General features: G+C 37.0%; 1 protein-coding gene across 8 annotated transcripts in view; it reads right to left on the bottom strand.

Annotated features, from left to right (window-relative positions):
• trappc9 (trafficking protein particle complex subunit 9) overlaps nucleotides 1–20120 on the bottom strand; it is a 551561-nt gene that overhangs the window by 385266 nt on the left and 146175 nt on the right. For all 8 annotated transcript variants that reach the window (XM_059979921.1, XM_059979908.1, XM_059979899.1 and 5 more), the window contains one exon: nucleotides 5157–5320. In XM_059979921.1, coding sequence (XP_059835904.1) covers nucleotides 5157–5320 — 164 coding nt within the window. The remainder of the gene's footprint in view (nucleotides 1–5156; nucleotides 5321–20120) is intronic.

Genomic DNA, 20120 nt, shown 5'->3' with positions numbered 1-20120 from the left:
ATTTTATATATTCAATCACTGCATAAAGAATTTATTGGGATTTAACAAAGATTTCATCAAAATATTACACTGTGGCAAGAAACTGTACTAAACTGTCCTCCACTGATTCTTTGCATTTGCTGCGTCCAACCACAGCATATCCCACATACCTCTTAACAGGTAGTGCTAAACTTTTGAGTATATCAGTTCACAGCACTTGGACATGGATCACATCTTGCTCTGGAATGCCTCTTAAATCTTCGGCATACTAGAGAATACACACACACACACACACACACACAGAGTGTCACACACATTCACACAGTGCTGTGCAAAAGTATCAGGCTTTTATATTTAGCTAGGATCCCCAAGACTTTTGCACAGCACTGTAGTAATTTTATGTATTGCACTATACTGCTGCTGCTGCAAAAAATATTTCATGACATATATGAGTGATGATAAACCTGATTCTGATACAAGTCTCCATTGTGAACTGAGACTGGGAAGGGGGCAAGAAAAGAAGAAAAGGAGATTTGGAAAAGGGGAAGGGAGAGGTGAGGAAGCAGGAAGCTTGAGAGACACTTTCTGTAATGATCAATTGTTCAGAATCCAATTATTTTGCCTGGCCCCTCAGGGCTGGGAGTATCTGCACCCATACCATTCCCTGCCCTGGCACACCTTCTCTGCTACCTGTCCCACACCCATCCAGCAGCACTTCACCCTCACCATTCCCAACATCCTATGCTCCTGCCTGATTTACAAACCCTCTTTCCTCTGCATTTTGACAAATACAATCTGTGCTATGTACATATGCCTGACTTTTTACACACACTGCTAGAAACTGTAAGATGAGACCAACAGCCATGTATGATACATCTGCATCAAATACATTTCTCTGCCTCTCAGATCCGAGAAAAATAGCTACTTGACAAATATGGAGTCGTGCACATTTTGACTTCTCACTTCCAAAATAAATCTTTCATTGCTTGTTTTCCACTAACTTGTAAGTGGACTTCTTCCCAAAACAGATGCGTAGAAGACTGGGACTTACAGATTTAGAACACCTAGCTTTCATGGAAATAGAAGAATTTGCAGGTGCTGGAATCTTGGAGGAATAGTCAGAAGATGCCAGTCAGAAAATATCTTGTCAGTTCAGATGTAGTGTCTTCACTAAACTATCAACTGTCTATTTCTATCAGATGCTGCCCTGAAGTTTCTCCAGCTTTTTGTTTACTGCCATCTTTCATGGTTTCTCAGGAGATTTTTTTGTTTCCAAGGAAGTACAAATGGAAGTCAACACCTCAGCTCGGACAAAAAAAACCCACTTATTTTATAGTAACTACCTTTATCTTGCACAATTTTATTTAGTTTTGTTTAGAGATACACCACAGAATAGGCCCTCAAGCTCTTCGATCCACACTGTCCAGCAACCCCTGATGACCTGAATTTAACCTTAACACAATCACAGGAAAATTTACTATGACCAATTAACCTACCCAGTACATTCTTAGATTGTGGGAGGAAACCAGAGAACTAAGGGAACACCCATGCATTCCATAGGGACATAGAGAGGACGTCAGGATTGAACTCTGAACTCCAATGCCCAGAGCTGTAATAGTTTCATGCTACCGTCAATGCTACTGTCACAGCCAATCATGAGAATACTACCATACAGAATGCAATAGCTCAATGTGGCAACGAATCATTAGCACACCACACTCTTTGTGCGCAATGGCAAGTATTAAGTACAAGTTTGTCCGTCTTGTCCATGTCATACAAATAGAAAAAAAATGCACAATTGATAAGACTTGGATGATAAAGCTTTTCTTGCTGGTGAGCATTTTGTAATTTTCTAATTGTAATCAAATGGCAGTAGACCCTATGGAAATTTGTTAAGCATATACAGAGTCTCGTCTACATTAGATTGAGTCAACAGTCACCTCACTACAAAATAGTTAATTGAAAGATAGTTTTTCAATTACTCCAAAAACACAATCAAGCATTCATGAAAAGCTTTTATGAAATGATCTGTTGCTTCTTATAAACAAAATAAGATTTATTTTAATTAAGGTGTCAATTTAACAGAAATAACTTAAATTTAATTGATACAAGAATAACACATGTACCACCCAAAAACCTGCATGATAATAATCAATTTCAAGTTTCTTGGGGCGGAGGGGGACTGGCATGGGGTGAATGAAGAATATGGGATTGTCCAGTAAAGATGGTAAGGAGGAAGATATTCTTCTCCTGAAGGATCTTCAGTCCTAATTGGCTTTGTCAAGGGCAGGTTGTACCTTACGAACCTAATTGAATTTTTTGCAGATGTGACTAAACACATTGATGAAGGAAGAACAGTGGACGTAGCGTACAGGTTTCCCCCGCTATCCGAATGTACAGCATTCCTATGGAACTATTTGTAAGCCAAAATGTCGTAAAGCAAAGAAGCAATTACCATTAATTTATATGGGAAAAAATTTTTGAGCGTTCCCAGACCCAAAAAATAACCTACCAAATCAAACCAAATAACACATAAAACCTAAAATAACAATAACATATAGTAAAAGCAGGAATGATATGATAAATATATAGCCTATATAAAGGAGAAATATTGTATGTACGGTGTAGCTTCACTTATCAAAATCGAGAAGACAGCAAGCCAAAATCGATTTGGAGAGAGTAAAAAAAATCAGCATGTACACGCATGTGCACACAACTGCCTGCACAAGGCCTCACAGTAATGGTAGTCTTTCTCGGGTAAAAACACATATAAAGCGAGGTTACAGTGGGACATTGATAGGATGCAAAACTGGCCTGCGAAGTAACAGATGGAGTTCAACCCAGATAAGCGTGAAGTGATTCATTTTGGTAGGTCGAATATGATGGTAGAACATAGTAATTAATAGTAAGACTCTTGGCAGAGTGGAGAATCAGAGGGATCTGGGAGTTCGAGTCCATAGGACACTCAAAGCAGTTGCACAGGTTGACTCTGTGATTAAGAAGGCATACAGTGTATTGGCCTTCATCAATCATGGAATTGAATTTAGGAGCCAAGAGCTAATGTTGCATCTACATAGGACACTGGTCAGACCCCACTGTGCTCAGTTCTGGTCACCTCACTACAGGAAGGAGTGCAGAGGAGATTTACAAGGATGTTGCCTGGATTGGGTAGCATGCCTTACGAAAACACATTGAGTGAACTCGGCCTTTTCTCCTTTGAGCGACAGAGGATGAGAGGTGACCTGATAAGAGGTGTATAAGATGATGAGAGGCATTGGTTGTGTGGATAGTCAGAGGTTTTTTCCCAGGGCTGAAATGGCTGCCACAAGAGGGCACAAGTTTAAGTTGCTTGGAAGTAGGTACAGAGGAGATATCAGGATAAGTTTTTTTACTCAGAAAATGGTGAGTACAGGGAATGGGCTGCCGTCAATGGTGGTGGAGGCAGACACGATAGGGTCTTTTAAGAGACTTTTGGATAGGTACATGGGTAAGCCTAGTAATTTCAAAGGTAGGGACATGTTTGGCACAACTTTGTGGGCCGAAGGGCCTGTATTGTGCTGTAGGTTTTCTATGTTTCTAATTCTGGAACAAAGAAAGCTGTTGAAATTGAGTCATTGAGTACATACAAGATGGAAATGCAGATTTTTAGACGAGGAGAGAACAAGGAGAAAAGTGAACTGAAAGCAGAGATGAGACTAGACCATCATCTTAATGAATGGTGCAGTAGGTTTAAGGCTGACCCCCGTTTCTTCCTTTGGCTCTTGCTCATATAAAACAGAACAATGGAGTAAACAAAGACTGCTGTTAAATTCTCCAAGGTATTTTTGAAAAGGAGTCAATCTCCCTTACTTCCAGCTTCTTTCGGTTAAGATTTACTTTTTTTTTGATGTGTAATCATATTATAGTTCAGGTTGTAGGCAATATACCTTCTTTTTATAAATACAGCTCTGTGGTGATAAAAGTTCTGATTAACTTTTTTATATATCGTAAGTTTGGCTTGGAGTTGGATAGTGGGAGGGTGGGGTGGTAACTAACTTTATATGATTCTGCTATGGGTGCTTTTTCTTAATTGTTATGAATTGTACATTTGAATAATTAGTTTTGCACTGTATAAACCTTTTTTTTTGCTGTTTTTTTGTTTTGTCACATTATAGAAACTCATTAAAAAAAAGGCTTCAATCAAGTCTTATTGACATGGTTACCCAGCTAATTAAATCAAGCCCAGATTTCCTAAAATATTTTTTTCAAATGCATATCATATGTGTCATTACAAAATTCCCCAATTACCTCCAGCATTTAGTGATGCAATTACAAATTTTGACAATACCAACCATATTATTTTCAGTCTTGGTAAATAACAATATAGAAATAGCTACAGAATAATTTTCTCTGTAATGCATTGGTCCAAGTAATCAAATTCTATAATGGCAATCATAAAACATTGCTTTTCTACTTTCCTTTATTCCCTACTTCAAAAACCAACACAAACAGGGTAGAAACAGAGATTCACAGAGATTTTAAAATTGTAAGAAACACAGTAAGAAGAATGAATTTGTGCTTTCACTCAAAGAAGATAATGTTCAAAATCAAGGCAGTAATGATTCAGAAATAGGTAGAATGGTAATGAACTGATTGTTCAGATACATCAAGTAGTATTTAAGTTAAGCAGCATGCCACAGCTTTGCTCAAACTCGTTGAATTTAAGAGTAGATGAAAAGGCAGCAGTTAGTGCAAGCTTAATGGCTTTGGCCTTTTGAATGGTTTAATATCTAAAAAAAACTGACTCAAGTAAAAGTTGTATTGGACAAAATAAAATTAATTTGCAATTGGCAGGTTATATGTCCCATTAAGATTAGGCGGGACTGCAAAATATCTTGTGGCTCAAATGCATCAAAAACATACAGTATGTTAGCTTGTTTCTTAATGTTTTATCACACAAACTATAGTTTGTACAGTCTGTAATTATGCATGGATGGGCATTTTGAACACTTCCAACTTGAACAAACTTAATTTAGAACAGTGAACTCTTTGTTAATTACATGCCAAAAACAAAAACAAAGTTTAAGGCTATGAATAGATGCTCAACAAGAGCACTACTGGAGGGTTAAGACTTCAAAGTTTCATTATATTACAACAGGAAACAGACATTTCTTCTCTGAACACAGATTAATACCAACCTTTGTCATTTATGTTCTTTGCAGAAACTTCCAATGTTTCCAAAGATTCTGTACCAATATTCTCCAGTTTGATGGTCAGCTGTTGCAATTCCCCATTAAAGAGTTGAGCAGATGCACTAGTAAATATCTCCTCACCGAACAATGGTACCATTGTCTGAGCAGATCTAAATTAAAACATTAGCTGGTATTAGTACTCTATAAATTTTGTGTAACACTCTAGGAAAATGTTACCATTGGTAGCAACTTTGGGCAACAGCAAAGGAACCATATTTTTGTTCCAATGTCACTTACAAATTGGACCTACAATAATTTACAATTTATTGAAGGTAAAATTAGGTAACAAAATCCTTGAAAATTTTAAATAATCCCATGCCTTGGCTTACTAATATAATCTTAAAAATACAAGGTGTGAAGCTGTAAATTTGTAATGATTAACAAATACTTCAAAAATTTCCTTGCAAAGATATAACCTTATAGTGCTACACAGAATTGATTCTTTCTGATGAAAGGTCATCAGCCTGAAATAGCAAACTTCTTTTTCTTTCCACCAATGTACCACCAGCATTTTCTCCTTCAGCTTTGAATTACTTAGCACTTTATTTTGTAAGGCTATACTTGATTAATATTTTTAGAATTTCACTTCTGGGTTCCGGTGACATCATCGTTGAGAATGGCAGCTTAAGTCACTAGCTCCTCCACAAAAACGTGTATTAAGCCCCGTTAACCCATCAAATATAGTATTTTTCGAAAGTATTTGAACTGATAAGAGGGGCAAGAATGGGCAAAAAGAACGGAAATAAAAAAAGCGACACTGCGGAGCCTGCGGCCAAGAGGAGTGCAGCGAGCAGCTCCCCTACCTGACCGCGTGCTAGCGAGGCAGACGCTGGGCTTTGTTCAGGCGAAACGGCAAATATGATCACAATTTTGAAAGAGATAAGGGAGTTCCAGAAAGATATAAAACAGCAGCTACGTGATATTAAGTCAGAGCTCACCAACGTCAATCAAAAAATAGCGGTGGCAGAGACTTGAATTGAGAAGGTGGAAGATCGCGTTCAAAACGTGGAACGGATACTAAGTAAGACGATAAAAATATTAAATCAACAAGAAGGTAAACTGCTTGACCTGGACAGAAAATCACAGCAGAAAAATATCAGAATATACAACGTTCCTGAAGGAGTGGAGGGCTTGTCTATGATGGAGTTCGTTGGAAAGTTGCTGCGACACGCACTGGAGCTTCCCTCAACTATGGAGCTGGAAATTGAGAGAGCACATCGTGCGCTTGTCCCAAAGCCTAGCCGAGATAGAGCACATAAGCCACATTCAATAATAATTAAATTCCTTTGATACAGTACCAAGGCGGAGATTCTATGAAAGGCCTGGGGTAAGAAAAGGGCATTTTTAGATGATAAATTAGTATATTTCGACCAAGATTACACCCCCCCCCCCCCACCGCGGTCCTGCAGAAATGTAAAGAATACTCTGAAATAAAGCGAATACTGAAACAAGAAAGGATTAGATTCCAAACTCTGTACCCTGCTAAACTTCGAGTGTTTTATCAAGATGGAATCCAACTGTATCAAACTGTGGAAGTGGTGACTACAGACATGAAGGCCAGAGGGTTGCCCGTCAGCGTGATCAAACTGAGGGAAAGCCTGGTAGAGGAATTATCCTTCTCCGCTTGGGAAATAGTATAAGAATCGAGAAGGCAGGAGACGGGAGGAAGCTGAGAGAAGGATATCAGGAAGAGACTGGGAGTTTTCCAAAGGCAGCCCTCACCCCCTGCAGAAGAGCCATAAGGTTTGGCTAACTTTAAAAATGTTGAGAAGCTAAATGGAAGCAAAAGTAGACAGTGATATACCTATCTCAGGAAATACTTATTATAATGTGGATTTTATATTTCTTAGTTCTTATTCTTTATTCGCTCACTTACTCCTTTTTCCCCACCAAAATGAGAATATATATGTGTATGTATGTAATATCTGTATGTATATATATGTATGTGTGTGTGTGTGTGTGGGTGTGTGTGCATATATGTGTGTATATATAGGAATACACAGGGAAATCTTTTCTGTGTAATGGATTTGTTCACTGACTTTCATGAATACTGCAATGGGGGTCCTCAACTCACAAGTAGAAGAGATTACCCCCCACAGCTAGACATTTCCTCAAGCTCAGCACAGAGTCATCTACCAGAGACATCAGCCCTGGAATCACACATTCGTTGCCAGTTTTGTTATTTGCGTTTCTTGGTTCTTATTTGTTCAGGGAGTAGATTGTTTAAGTTTTATTCTGCTAATTTCAATGATACATTGACAGATAAATACAGATAGCTAAGGACAAAGTAAAATTCATTTCTTTTAATGTCAATGGGCTATTAAATCCAATCAAACGTAATAGAATTTTATTCAAAATGAAAAAAAGAACAAGCCCATGTAGTATATTTACAGGAAACTCACTTAAGTGATAATAAGCATAGAAAACTAAAGAGAATGGGCTTCACGAATTTGTTTTTCTCCTCATATAAATCAGGACATAAGAGAGGAGTTGCTATTCTTATCTCAAGTAAGCTAAATTTTGGAAAAGTATTCGAAATTGGAGATAAAGAGGGAATATATATTCTGGTAAGGGAGAATATAGACGGAAATTCAGTTACTCTATTGAATATATACGCACCCCCAGGAAGTGATATTGGTTTCTTTCAGAAAATTACTGATATTATGGTAATGGAAACAGAAGGTCTCCTGATATGTGGGGGAGACTTAAATTTACAATTACAACCAAACTTAGACTCTTCCAATAGAAAAACCTATGAAACAAAATCCTTACATAAGAAAGTTAATACACTTTTTGAGGATGAAGGTTTAATTGATATATGGAGGGACCTTTTCCCCAACAGAAGGGATTACACTCATTATTCTGCTCCCCATTCTATACATACAAGAATAGGCTATTTCTTAACATTTTGAAAATACATACAAAATAAACACCTGTGGAATTGGGACAATAGATGTAAGTGACCATGCACCTATATATTTATCTGTTGATTTTGACCTACAACCAAAGAATACTATTTGGAAACTAAATTCAAGTCTGTACTTTAAGGAACAAATTAAAAAAGAAATTGGTCTCTACTTAGAATTTAATGATAATGGAGAGGTTTCACCTCCCATTTTATGGGATACTCTGAAGGCTGTCTTAAGAGGGAAAATTATAGCGATATCTTCATATAAGAAAAAAATAAGGAATAAAACATTAGAGGAATTACAAAATAGGCTGAAGGAACTACAGAAAAAAACAAATTGAATTTGGCATGTGATACATTAGAGGAAATTTTAAAAATTAGGAATGAAATTAATAATTTGGCTACGCAAAAAATCAGGAAAAATTTAATGTTTCTGAAACAGAGACATTATGAAAGTGGATCAAAGTCTATGAAAATACTAGTGTGGAAACCGAAAAAAATAGCAGAAAATACAATTCATAGAATTAGGGGCCCAAGAACGAAAATGATAAAAAAAAACTAAGTGAAATTCAAGAAGCTTTTGAAGTGTTTTACAAAACTCTATATTCCGAAGTTCTGGGGGAAGCATAATCCAAATTGACACCTTCTTGAATTCTCTAGAGTTACCCACTTTAAGTGAAAAACAAATTAGAACAATGATTGCTGACGTAACTGAAGTTAAATTAAAAGCTGCAATTAGTAGGCTTAAATGAAGCAAGTCACCAGGATCAGATGGGTATACGGCAGAGTGGTACAAAGAATTTAAAAATGAGTTAATTCCTGTTTCACTCCCCACACTGAACTGGGCTCCAGTTGGAAGGAAGCGATAATCTCAGCTATACCAAAAGAAGGCAAAGATAAAATGGAATGCGGGTCATTTAGACCAATATCAGTTCTTAATGCAGATTATAGATTATTTACCTCTATCATGGCCAAACGATTAAGAGGAGTTTCTACCCATACTGATACGTAACGATCAGACAGGTTTTATACAAAAACACCAAACACAAGACAATATACGAAGGACACTTCACATTATGGATCAGAAACAAAAAAATAAAATCGAAGCAATCGTGATAAGCGTGGACACTGAAAAGGCATTTGATTTGGTGAATTGAAATTTTCTTTACTGAGTTTTACATAGATTTGGTTTCCAAGACACAATTATTAAAACTATACAGACACTATATGACAATCCTACTGCTAGGATTAAAATCAATGGATACTTATCAAATAGTCTTACCCTAGAAAGGGGCACGAGACAGGGTTGTGCACGGTCATCACTACTCTTCACATTATATCTGGAAACATTAGCTCAATACCATCAAACAACATGAAGATATCAGGGGAATTACTATTAAAGGGACAGAGCATAAATTGGCTTGTTACGCAGATGACATTTTGATCTATCTAGGGCAACCAACATACTCTTCACCTAATTTGATGCAATCCTTTGAACAATATCGTCAATTATCAGGATACAAGATCAACATAGATAAAACACAATTACTTTCATATTACTATAGCCCACCAAGAGAAATTGAAAGTAGATACCCCTGGGCATGGCAAACAGAGTCTTTCAAATATTTGGGCATCATTATGCCAAAAGATTTGGCAAAATTATCAGAATATAATAATCAGCCTTTATATAAAAAAATCAACTTTTCCCAATTAATAAAGAAGCACAAGAATTAACATTTCGTGATCTCCCTTTTAAAATAGTCCATAATCAATTTACTTATCTTGGAATTACAGTCACAAGGAAGTTTAAAGATCTCTTTCGTGAAAACTTTGCCAATCTTTCATATACTATAAAACAGAGTCTGGTACAATGGTCACCTCTATCTATGTCTTTGGTAGGTCGTATTAATGTTGTTAAAATGTATGTTCTCCCCAAATTTTTATACTTATATCAATCTATCCCCATTTTTATTCCTAAATCTTTTTTTGATTCCTTAGACTCTATTATTTTGTCATATCTGTGGAAGAATAAGCGCTCTAGAATTAATAAAATCCATCTCCAAAACTCTAAAAATGAGGGTGGCATGGCTCTACCTAACTTTCGTTTATATTATTGGGCAGCTAATATATGTTGTGCTACCTTTTGGCCTTTCTTCCATGGCCAACCCGACTGCCCTAATTGGGTGGCAATGGAGTTGAGCTCCACTAAAGAATTATCTATCTCTGCACTTCTTGGCTCTGCACTCCCTAGCAGTCTTTCCAGATTAATAGCTAATCCTCTTGTTAGACAAACTTTGCGTATATGGGCTCAGTTTAGGAAATGCTATGGTTTCCAAGGTTTTTCCATTTCCAGCCCTGTCGTACATAATCACCTTTCTTTACCTACCACGTACGATTCAGCATTCCAGGTTTGGTATAGGAAGGGCATTAGACATTTTGAAGATCTTTTCATTGATAATCGCTTCGCTTCTTTTCAGCAGCTCTCTGTTAAGTTCAATCTGCCCAATGCTCATTTTTTTTAGATATCTCCAAATCACACTTTATTGCTCCTTTAATTCCTAACTTTCCTGAAATGCCTGCGAAAAATGCTATGGACTTATTTCTTTCCATAAATCCACTAGGTAAAGGTTTAATATCAATTATTCGAGATAAATTAGTAGCCTTACGATGGGCCCCTGTGGATAAAATTAAAATGACATGGGAGCAGGATTTAAATACCTCCTTATCTGATGAGAGCTGGGACTCGATTCTCAAATCAGTTAACTCAACCTCTCTTTGTGCTCACCATTGCCTTTTACAGTTTAAGATTGTTCATAGAGCCCATATGTCTAAATCTAAACAATCTCGATTCTACCCTGACATTAGTCCACTCTGTGATAAATGCAAGAGGGGTGAGGCCTCTCTCATTCATATGTACTGGTTCTGTCCTAGCTTGGAGAAATTTTGGAAAGACGTCCTCACTACGTTATCGTATATTCTGAATCAGCACCTAGAACCAAACCCCTTAATTGCTTTGTTCGGTTTCTGGGGCGAGACAGATTTACGTCTGAGTCCGACCAAATGCCGAATATTATCCTTTGCCTCTCTCCTGGCTAGACGCTTGATCCTCCTTAGATGGAGAGATGTTGCCCTGCCCACTCATGCTCAATGGCTTAACGACATTATGGCCTGCTTGGACCCGAAAAAAATTCATTATTCAGTTCTTAATTCGGACCTAAAGTTCCATAAGGTCTGGGGACCTTTTATCGAGTACTTTCATAACCTTCTTCTTGACTAGGGTTTTTTTCTTTTTGGTCCCTTGCTTTCAGCTCCCTTTTTTTTCTGGTAGTAGGCATTATTATCCTCTGTTGCTAAGTGTATTCACAGTCTGGGAGTTTGATTGTCCTGATTTATATTCTCTATATTGTGTTGTGGTTGGTCTGGCGTTTTTTTTTATGTTGTGGGGTTGGGGGAGGACACTAAGTTTACTTGTCTTCAATTTAGGTGCTTTTTTTTTAATTCTCTTTCTTTGTATCATATTGTCATTGTATGCTTAATTTTGCACTGTATTAATGTTCCTCATTGTGATTTGGGTTTTTTTAATCTGTAAAATGTATAAAAAAAACTAATAAAAAAAATCAAGGAAGATATGGCAAGATGGAACCTGACTCCTTTTTTCAGTCTCAGTTCAAAGATTGAGTCTATTAAAATGAATATACTGCCCAGACTGTTATATGTCTTTCAGACCCTACCAATAGAGATGAATCAAAATCAATTCAATGAATGGAACAAGATGTTATCAAGGTATATTTGGCAGGGTAAAAGGCCTAGGGTTCGTCTCAAAACTTTGCAATTAGCAAAGGAAAAGGAGGGATGGGGCCTACCTTCTCTTAGAGATTATTATTTTGCAGCACAGTTGAGAGCTGTGATATGTTGGTGCAACCCATCATATGATGCTCAACGGAAAAACATTGAGGAGTAGGTACTTCCCAACCCCATACAAGCAATTTTGGCTGATAACAACCTGCAAAGGTACATAAATACTATTGATAACCCATGGGTGAAACGGACTCTTAACATATGGAAAACTACTATAAAATAATATAACCTGGAGGGAAATATTGCAATTCTTAAATAGTGTGCATATGACTTGGATTTTACACCAAATAAACTGGATGCTAGATATAAGGACTGGACAGCTAAAGGAATAACAGTTCTTTGCAACATAATGAAAGAAGGAACACTGTTCAGTTTTGAAATGCTTAAAGAGAAACACTTACCAGAAAAACAAGATTTTTAATCGGTATTTACAGATACGACAATATGTTAATAAGACGCTTAAAAATGTAACCAAGGCAAGTACATGCTTGATAGAGTTATTTAGAAAAGCATATAATTCAGGTAACGGTAGTAGAATCATTTCAAGCATGTATAAGGGGTTGTCAAATCTTAAAACACATTCGACTTCATACATTAAAACAAAGTGGGAGAAGGAAGGGGGGATAATTATATCTGAGGAAGAATGGACAATAATATGAAGGTATCAATGGAAGTGTACCAGTTCACAGAAATGGAGGGAGTTTGGATGGAAAAACTTGATAAGATATTTTATTACGCCCTCTCAGAAATCCCATTATCATAATAACCTCCCTGTTTGCTGGAGAAATTGTGGAAATCAAAATGCGAATCATTATTATATTTTTGGGACTGCCCTGTTATCAAAGACTATTGGAGGGGGATACACAATGCCCTACAAGACATCTTTAAATGTGAAATACCCTTAGAGAGTAAGACCATATATTTTGGATATATACCTCAAGAATGGTTGAAAAGAGATAAATATTTAATGAATATACTGTTGGTGGCTGGTAAAAAGACCCTTACTAGGAAATGGTAATCACGGGAGAGCCCAACTATAAATGCATGGATGGAAATTACAATGGACATTTACAAAACGGAGAAGATAACAGCATCTGTTAATCATAAGCTGGAACAATTTGATTCATACTGGGAAAAATGGTTTAACTACATAATGCCTCATAGGCCTGATTTTATTCTCACAAATCAATGAATATGTTGTGAAAAAAATCACTCCCTACTTGAACATAGTTTTTTTCCTTTTGCTTGTTTTTTTCTCTCCACTCTTTTCTATGTGTATACCTCAGATAAATACTATGTGGAGATTTGTGACATATATGATTATATGATATATATGTACAATGTCTGAAATACATCTTATGGAAATGTTTGTTTGATGATGAACTTCAATAAAAAATAAAATACAAAAAAAATAGTTTCACTTCTCTTGTCAGATATAATTCTACAAGAATATTTAAATATTTCTGATCTTTTCTAGATTATTATTAGTTTACTGATCTTCAGTTGTTAGTTAACAGCTCCCTCTGGGGGTACAGTAAAACAACCCCACAAATGATGCTTTAACTTTTTCTATTAAAATATACAAAATGCTGGAGATGCTGCATTCATTAAGTCAGAGAGCATCTATGGATCGAGAACCAGAGACAATAACTCAGGTCAATGACCCTTCACCAGAACAATGTCAGATTTAATACTTTGATTTCAGAAGCATAATTGATTCCACTTCCATTTGTAATTTTATGAAGATAATCAATAACTGAGGATAATTACATTCAAGAGCTTAACCATCATCATTAGAAAAAGCAGAAGCATGACATTACTTTCCAAATCCATTTACAGTCGATGTTGGTACCAAATCCTGTTAATTTTATCTTTCAGAATGACTGCAAAGCTCAACTGATAATTTTTTTTGCAATTATTAAGTTGAGGATGAACAGGTTTCACTAACGAGAAGTACCTCAGGAGCAAAAACTAGAATATTCCTACATAGGGATAATGTTGTTCGAATGATGCAAATAAAGGAACAAGTATTTAAATGTGTTCTCTACAGCCTAAACTTGGCAAAACATTTTATACATTTCCAATTTTCTGCCAGATTTTTTAAAGTAAAATGCTTACTAGGATTTGCACAATAATACAATATAACTGGAAGAAATTAAACACTTGATTTTCCAAGATAATGACGACAAAATCCTAAGATTTAACTGTTTAAATTGCATTAAAAAAATCAAAAATGGTAAAAAAAAATCAAGTTGGGCCATGCTTTTGAAATCAACATGTTGAAATGTTTCAATGAACCAATGGCTCAAACAAACAGCTCTAGCCTGGTGTAGAACTGAGTAATGAGTAGAATCACAGTTCGTTTAGGATCTAAATGTTAAATCAACAGGAAGATTATAATTCATGATGTGGTGTAAAAACCACAAAACAATCAAATTTCAAGATATTAATTTAAATTGTTGCTAATGATACACATTTCTTAGGAGCTGACAATTTTAATAATCTATGTGTTAATACCCATCAGTGGCAATTCTACACAAAGGATACAGTTCTCCAGTTCTACTCAAAAGCAAGAAGCTTTCCTAATTCTCAACAGGCAGAACTCAGAGCTCAGTTTCTCTCCCTACAAATGCTGCTTGAGATGCTTTTTACATTTTAGGCTGACAATGGTCCCCAGAAGAAACATGTTCCATATTTACAGATGCTTATAAGTTGATATTGCCCACAATTTTAAAACTATACAAAAATCACAATGTGGTAACCATACCTCCACAGTCCCGTTATGAATGACATCAGAAGCACCTAAGACTGACTTGAAAGAACAATTACTAAAGTTGAAAAGAAGAAACCAGTTCTGCTGTCCATAATAATAAACGTAGGCAATGGACTATTGAATTTAATATAATGCAAGCTCATTCATATATTCGGAGTGACCGTAAGTCCAGAATTTATAACACAGGGCATACTGATTCTTTTGTAAAAAGTTTGTGTATGTCTTCTGTAAACCATATTCATGCTTGGTATTTTTAAATGAAAAATGAAATATAATTGGAGTTAAAATTGGAGTAAAATATAATTGGGATAAATTGTAAATCAGATTTTACTGAAAGGGAAAAGAAGATATTTTGCTATAATTATTAACAGACACAAAAAAGGAGAAAAATTCACACAATATAATAATTTAATGGAACCTGCAGATCGTCTGTAGCATTTCAACAGCTGACAGTGATCAATGATTTAGAAATTTTAATTGAAGAATAACTGTTGCAACAATATTAACCTTTTATCCTTCAATTTTTTGCTGTTAATTAGGAGAAACATGAACTAACTTGCGGCTGCAATTTCTGCTGCCAAACATAAGTCAAACTTCCAAGTCCTTGTAAACTTCCAGATTCCAGCCTTCAATGTACAACTACTCAACATAAATTAACCTCAATACGTTTTCATTCATCAGTTGTGTTATATTGTTTTTTCAACCAAATTAACAACATAAAATCAATTTTTTGAAGTATACATTACACGTCTGAGACAAAATGATTAGCAAATATAAATAACTACATTCTTTTTTCCCTACTCAAGCTGTAATATTTTTTCCTCACAAATCTTCCATTTCAGGATACTCAGATCAGGTACATCATAAATCACTAATGCTCACTATTTAACAACAAAGGAACAGGTACATACTATCTAACACCACAAGTGCTACTGATATTCTCTCAAGAATATTAAATCATCTACATGCTAAATTAGTTTTATTCTTTGTCTTATACCTCTTCCTAATTTTGCACACACTAATCTAACGAAAACTCAAGTCCTGATTTGCAATTCTACTCATCAACTAATTTCTTACAGCTTATACATGTGACTTTTCAATTACTTGTCCACAAACAACAGTTCCATTTTTCCTTAGCACATTGTCCCTAGGCAATGATAATATTTTAAATTACATTTTCTTATGTAATTACATTTACAAGTGCAGCACTACAGTTTAAAGAACCACATTCAAAGTAAACCAAAGAGACTATTTCCCTGGTTATGTCACTTCTAAGTTCTGCTATATGAACCATTGTTTTGCCAACTCAAATAGCATGCTTTTCTTTTAAATTAGGTGCTTGAAAACGCAAAGTTAAGACATCTCTTATGTAATCTGCAACAGCACATCTTCGCCAGTTTACATGTCTGACTAATGCCTATACAGCCAAACTAGCTGGCTGCAGTAGGGGAGCAGGCTTGTACTACCAACTGGAAATTCTGTTCATGGCAGAATTTCTGACATGAAATATTACAGGATTAGAGCCTCTGCCATAAGCTGTGGAAGAACAGCTATAATTGAACTTCAGTTTAGTTTTGTAGAATGCTACTTGTCCATTCCATTAAGAGCTTCTATTTCTCTTTTACTCTGTCAACCACACAACTAACTACCAACCTTTTTATCTCCAATTAAACGCTCACATTTTGCTGAAAGTATCTTGTACTGGTGCATAATGAATGTTTTGAGGGAAATAACTTTATAACCATATAACCATACAACAATCACAGCACGGAAACAGGCCATCTCGGCCCTCCTAGTCCATGCCGAACTCTTAATCTCACCTAGTCCCACCTATCCGCACTCAGCCCATAACCCTCCACTCCTTTCCTGTCCATATACCTATCCAATTTTACCTTAAATGACACAACTGAACTGGCCTCTACTACTTCTACTGGAAGCTCATTCTGCACAGCTATCACTCTCTGAGTAAAGAAATACCCCCTCGTGTTTCCCTTAAACTTCTGCCCCCTAACTCTCAAATCATGTCCTCTCGTTTGAATCTCCCCTACTCTCAATGAAAACAGCCTATTCACGTCAACTCTATCTATCCCTCTCAAAATTTTAAATACCTCGATCAAATCCCCCCTCAACCTTCTACGCTCCAATGAATAGAGACCTAACTTGTTCAACCTTTCCCTGTAACTTAAGTGCTGAAACCCAGGTAACATCCTAGTAAATCGTCTCTGCACTCTCTCTAATTTATTGATATCTTTCCTATAATTCGGTGACCAGAACTGTACACAATATTCCAAATTTGGCCTTACCAATGACTTGTACAATTTTAACATTACATCCCAACTTCTGTACTCAATGCCTTGATTTATAAAGGCCAGCGTTCCAAAAGCCTTCTTCACCACCCTATCTACATGAGACTCCACCTTCAGGGAACTATGCACTGTTATTCCTAGATCTTTCTGTTCCTCTGCATTCCTCAATGCCCTACCATTTACCCTGTATGTTCTATTTGGATTATTCCTGCCAAAATGTAGAACCTCACACTTCTCAGCATTAAACTCCATCTGCCAACATTCAGCCCATTCTGCTAACCGGCATAAATCTCCCTGCAAGCTTTGAAAACCCACCTCATTATCCACAACACCTCCTACCTTAGTATCATCAGCATACTTACTAATTCAATTTACCACCCCATCATCCAGATCATTTATGTATATTACAAACAACATTGGGCCCAAAACAGATCCTTGAGGCACCCCGCTAGTCACCGGCCTCCATCCCGATAAACAATTATCCACCACTACTCTCTGGCATCTCCCATCTAGCCACTGTTGAATCCATTTTATTACTCCAGCATTAATACCTAACGACTGAACCTTCTTAACTAACCTTCCATGTGGAACTTCGTCAAAGGCTTTGCTGAAGTCCATATAGACTACATCCACTGCCTTACCCTCGTCAACATTCTCGTAACTTCTTCAAAAAATTCAATAAGGTTTGTCAAACATGACCTTCCATGCAAAATTCATGCTGGCTACTCCTAATCAGATCCTGTCTATCCAGATAATTATTAATACTATCTCTAAGAATACTTTCCATTAATTTACCCACCACTGATGTCAAACTGACAGGTCTATAATTGTTAGGCTTACTTCTAGAACCCTTTTTAAACAATAGAACCACATCCACAGAGCCAATCCTCCGGTACAATCCCCGTTTTTAATGACATCTTAAAGATCTCCGTCAGAGCTCCTGCTATTTCTACACAAACTTCCCTCAAGGTCCTGGGGAATATCCTGTCAGGACCCGGAGATTCATCCACTTTTAAATTTCTTAAAAGCGCCAGTACTTCCACCCCTTTAATTGTCATAGGTTCCATAACTTCCTTACTTGTTTCCCACACCTTACACAATTCAATATCCTTCTCCTTAGTGAATACCTTTGGATATCATTATTTATACGTTTGGATGCATTATTTATATCCTTTGGATAAATAATGTCAGCAATGATATTTAAATAATAGCTCATTTTACATTATAGAACACAACATCACAGTGCAGACCTTTTGATCCACAATAATGTACTACTTTTTTAAAACTAATTCTAGATCAATCTAACCCCTTCCTCCTAAATAATCTGTCATTTTCCATCATCTGTCTGCCAATGTAAGCGTTTCTTAAATGTCCTTAATGTACCTACCTCTACCACCATCCCTTTCTTCACCACCCTAAGGACATTCGTAAGGACATTGGTAAGGACATTCGAAAAACATTTATTATTAAAGTATGTATACTATATACAACCTTGAGATTTATCACTTTACAGGCAGCCACAAAACAAAGAACCCCAATAGAAACCATTTAAAAAAAGCAAACATACAATGTACAAAAAAATCATGCAAATAACAAAAAGTAAACAAATAACATTCAGAACTAAAGTTAATGAAAGTGAGTTCACAGACCACAGCCTTAGTTCAGCACAGAGATGAAGAAACCTTAGAGCAGCTAACTGAACACCAGCATGTTCTTTGCCTCCGTCCCCAACACCCTGACCTTTCCAATCTGGCCCGGCGCTTATATCAGTTAAACATCAGCTTGTACCTTGCTCTCGGGCCCAGGCCATGCCGCCCCATTTCTGCTGCACCTCGGTTCTGATGCTTTAAATTCACTCCAAGTCCACTTGAGCAAAAGCCAAATATGGCCCGTTCCTCGCTCTCGGGTCCTGCCACTTAGATTCAGCCCATTCACACCACAGCACAAAAGTCCTGCACCTTTGAGACTTCAATTCACACCACAAAAAATACCAGATCATACAGTCAGTACAAAAGCTCACCTCCGAAAGGGAAATTACAGGTTATTGATAGCAGTGATCTTTTATCAGAAACGGGGTGATTAATAGACTAGTCAGCAGTTTTGTGTTCCACTGATACTATCTTACGTTATTCCATGCACCCATGACACCATTTAAAAAAAAAACTTCTGACATCCACCCCATCTCTATCCCGAGAAAAATAGTGCCTAGCTATCCACTCGATCTATGTCTCTTATCCTTTACACCTCTCTTAAGTTACCTCTCATCCTCCTTCACTCCAAACAGAAAAGCCCTAGCTTGCTCAAACTACCTCATAAGGCATGCTCTCTAATCAAAGCAGCATCATGGTAAGTCTCCTTTGCTAAAGCTTCCACATCCTTCCTATACTGAGGCAAGCAGACTGAACATAATGCCCCAAGTACCACACAGAAAATGCTGGAGGAACTCAGCAGGCCAGGCAGCATTTGTGTAAAAGAATAAACAGTTGATGTTTCAGGATTTCATCAGGATTGGAAAAAAAAAGATGAGAAGTTACATCAAGAAGGAGAGGAAGTAGTACAAGGTAGTGGATAATATGTGAAACCAGGAGAGGGGGGAGGAATGACGTAAAGGGCTAGGTAAAAGAGATAAAGGAAGCTGGAGAAGCGGGAACCTTATTGGAGAGAACAGGCGACTATGGAAGTAGGGGAATGGGGAGGAGTTGATGGGCAGGTAAGGAGATAGGTCAGAGGGGGAAACAGGAATGGGGAATGATGAAGGGAAGGGGGGGCAATTACGAGGAGTTTGAGAAATCTATGTACAAGCCTTCAGGTTGGAGGCTACCCAGATGGAATCTAAGGTGTTGCTCCTCCAACCTGACTGTGGCCTCATTGCAACAGTAGAGGAGGCCACAGACTGACATGTCAAAATGGAAGTGAGAAGTAAAATTGAAGTGGGTGCCCATCAGGAGATCAGATCTTTTCTGGCGGAAAGAGCATAGGTCTGTGGCAAAGCGCCCTTGAAATCTAAGTCAGGTCTCACCGATATACAGGAGGCCACAACAGGAGCTCTGGATACTGTAGATGAC

Source organism: Hypanus sabinus, chromosome 1 (assembly GCF_030144855.1).
Source record: "Hypanus sabinus isolate sHypSab1 chromosome 1, sHypSab1.hap1, whole genome shotgun sequence".
Classification (NCBI taxonomy): domain Eukaryota; kingdom Metazoa; phylum Chordata; class Chondrichthyes; order Myliobatiformes; family Dasyatidae; genus Hypanus; species Hypanus sabinus.
The sequence above is the reverse complement of the archived record's forward strand: the minus strand, read 5'-3'. Positions and strand labels throughout refer to the sequence as shown.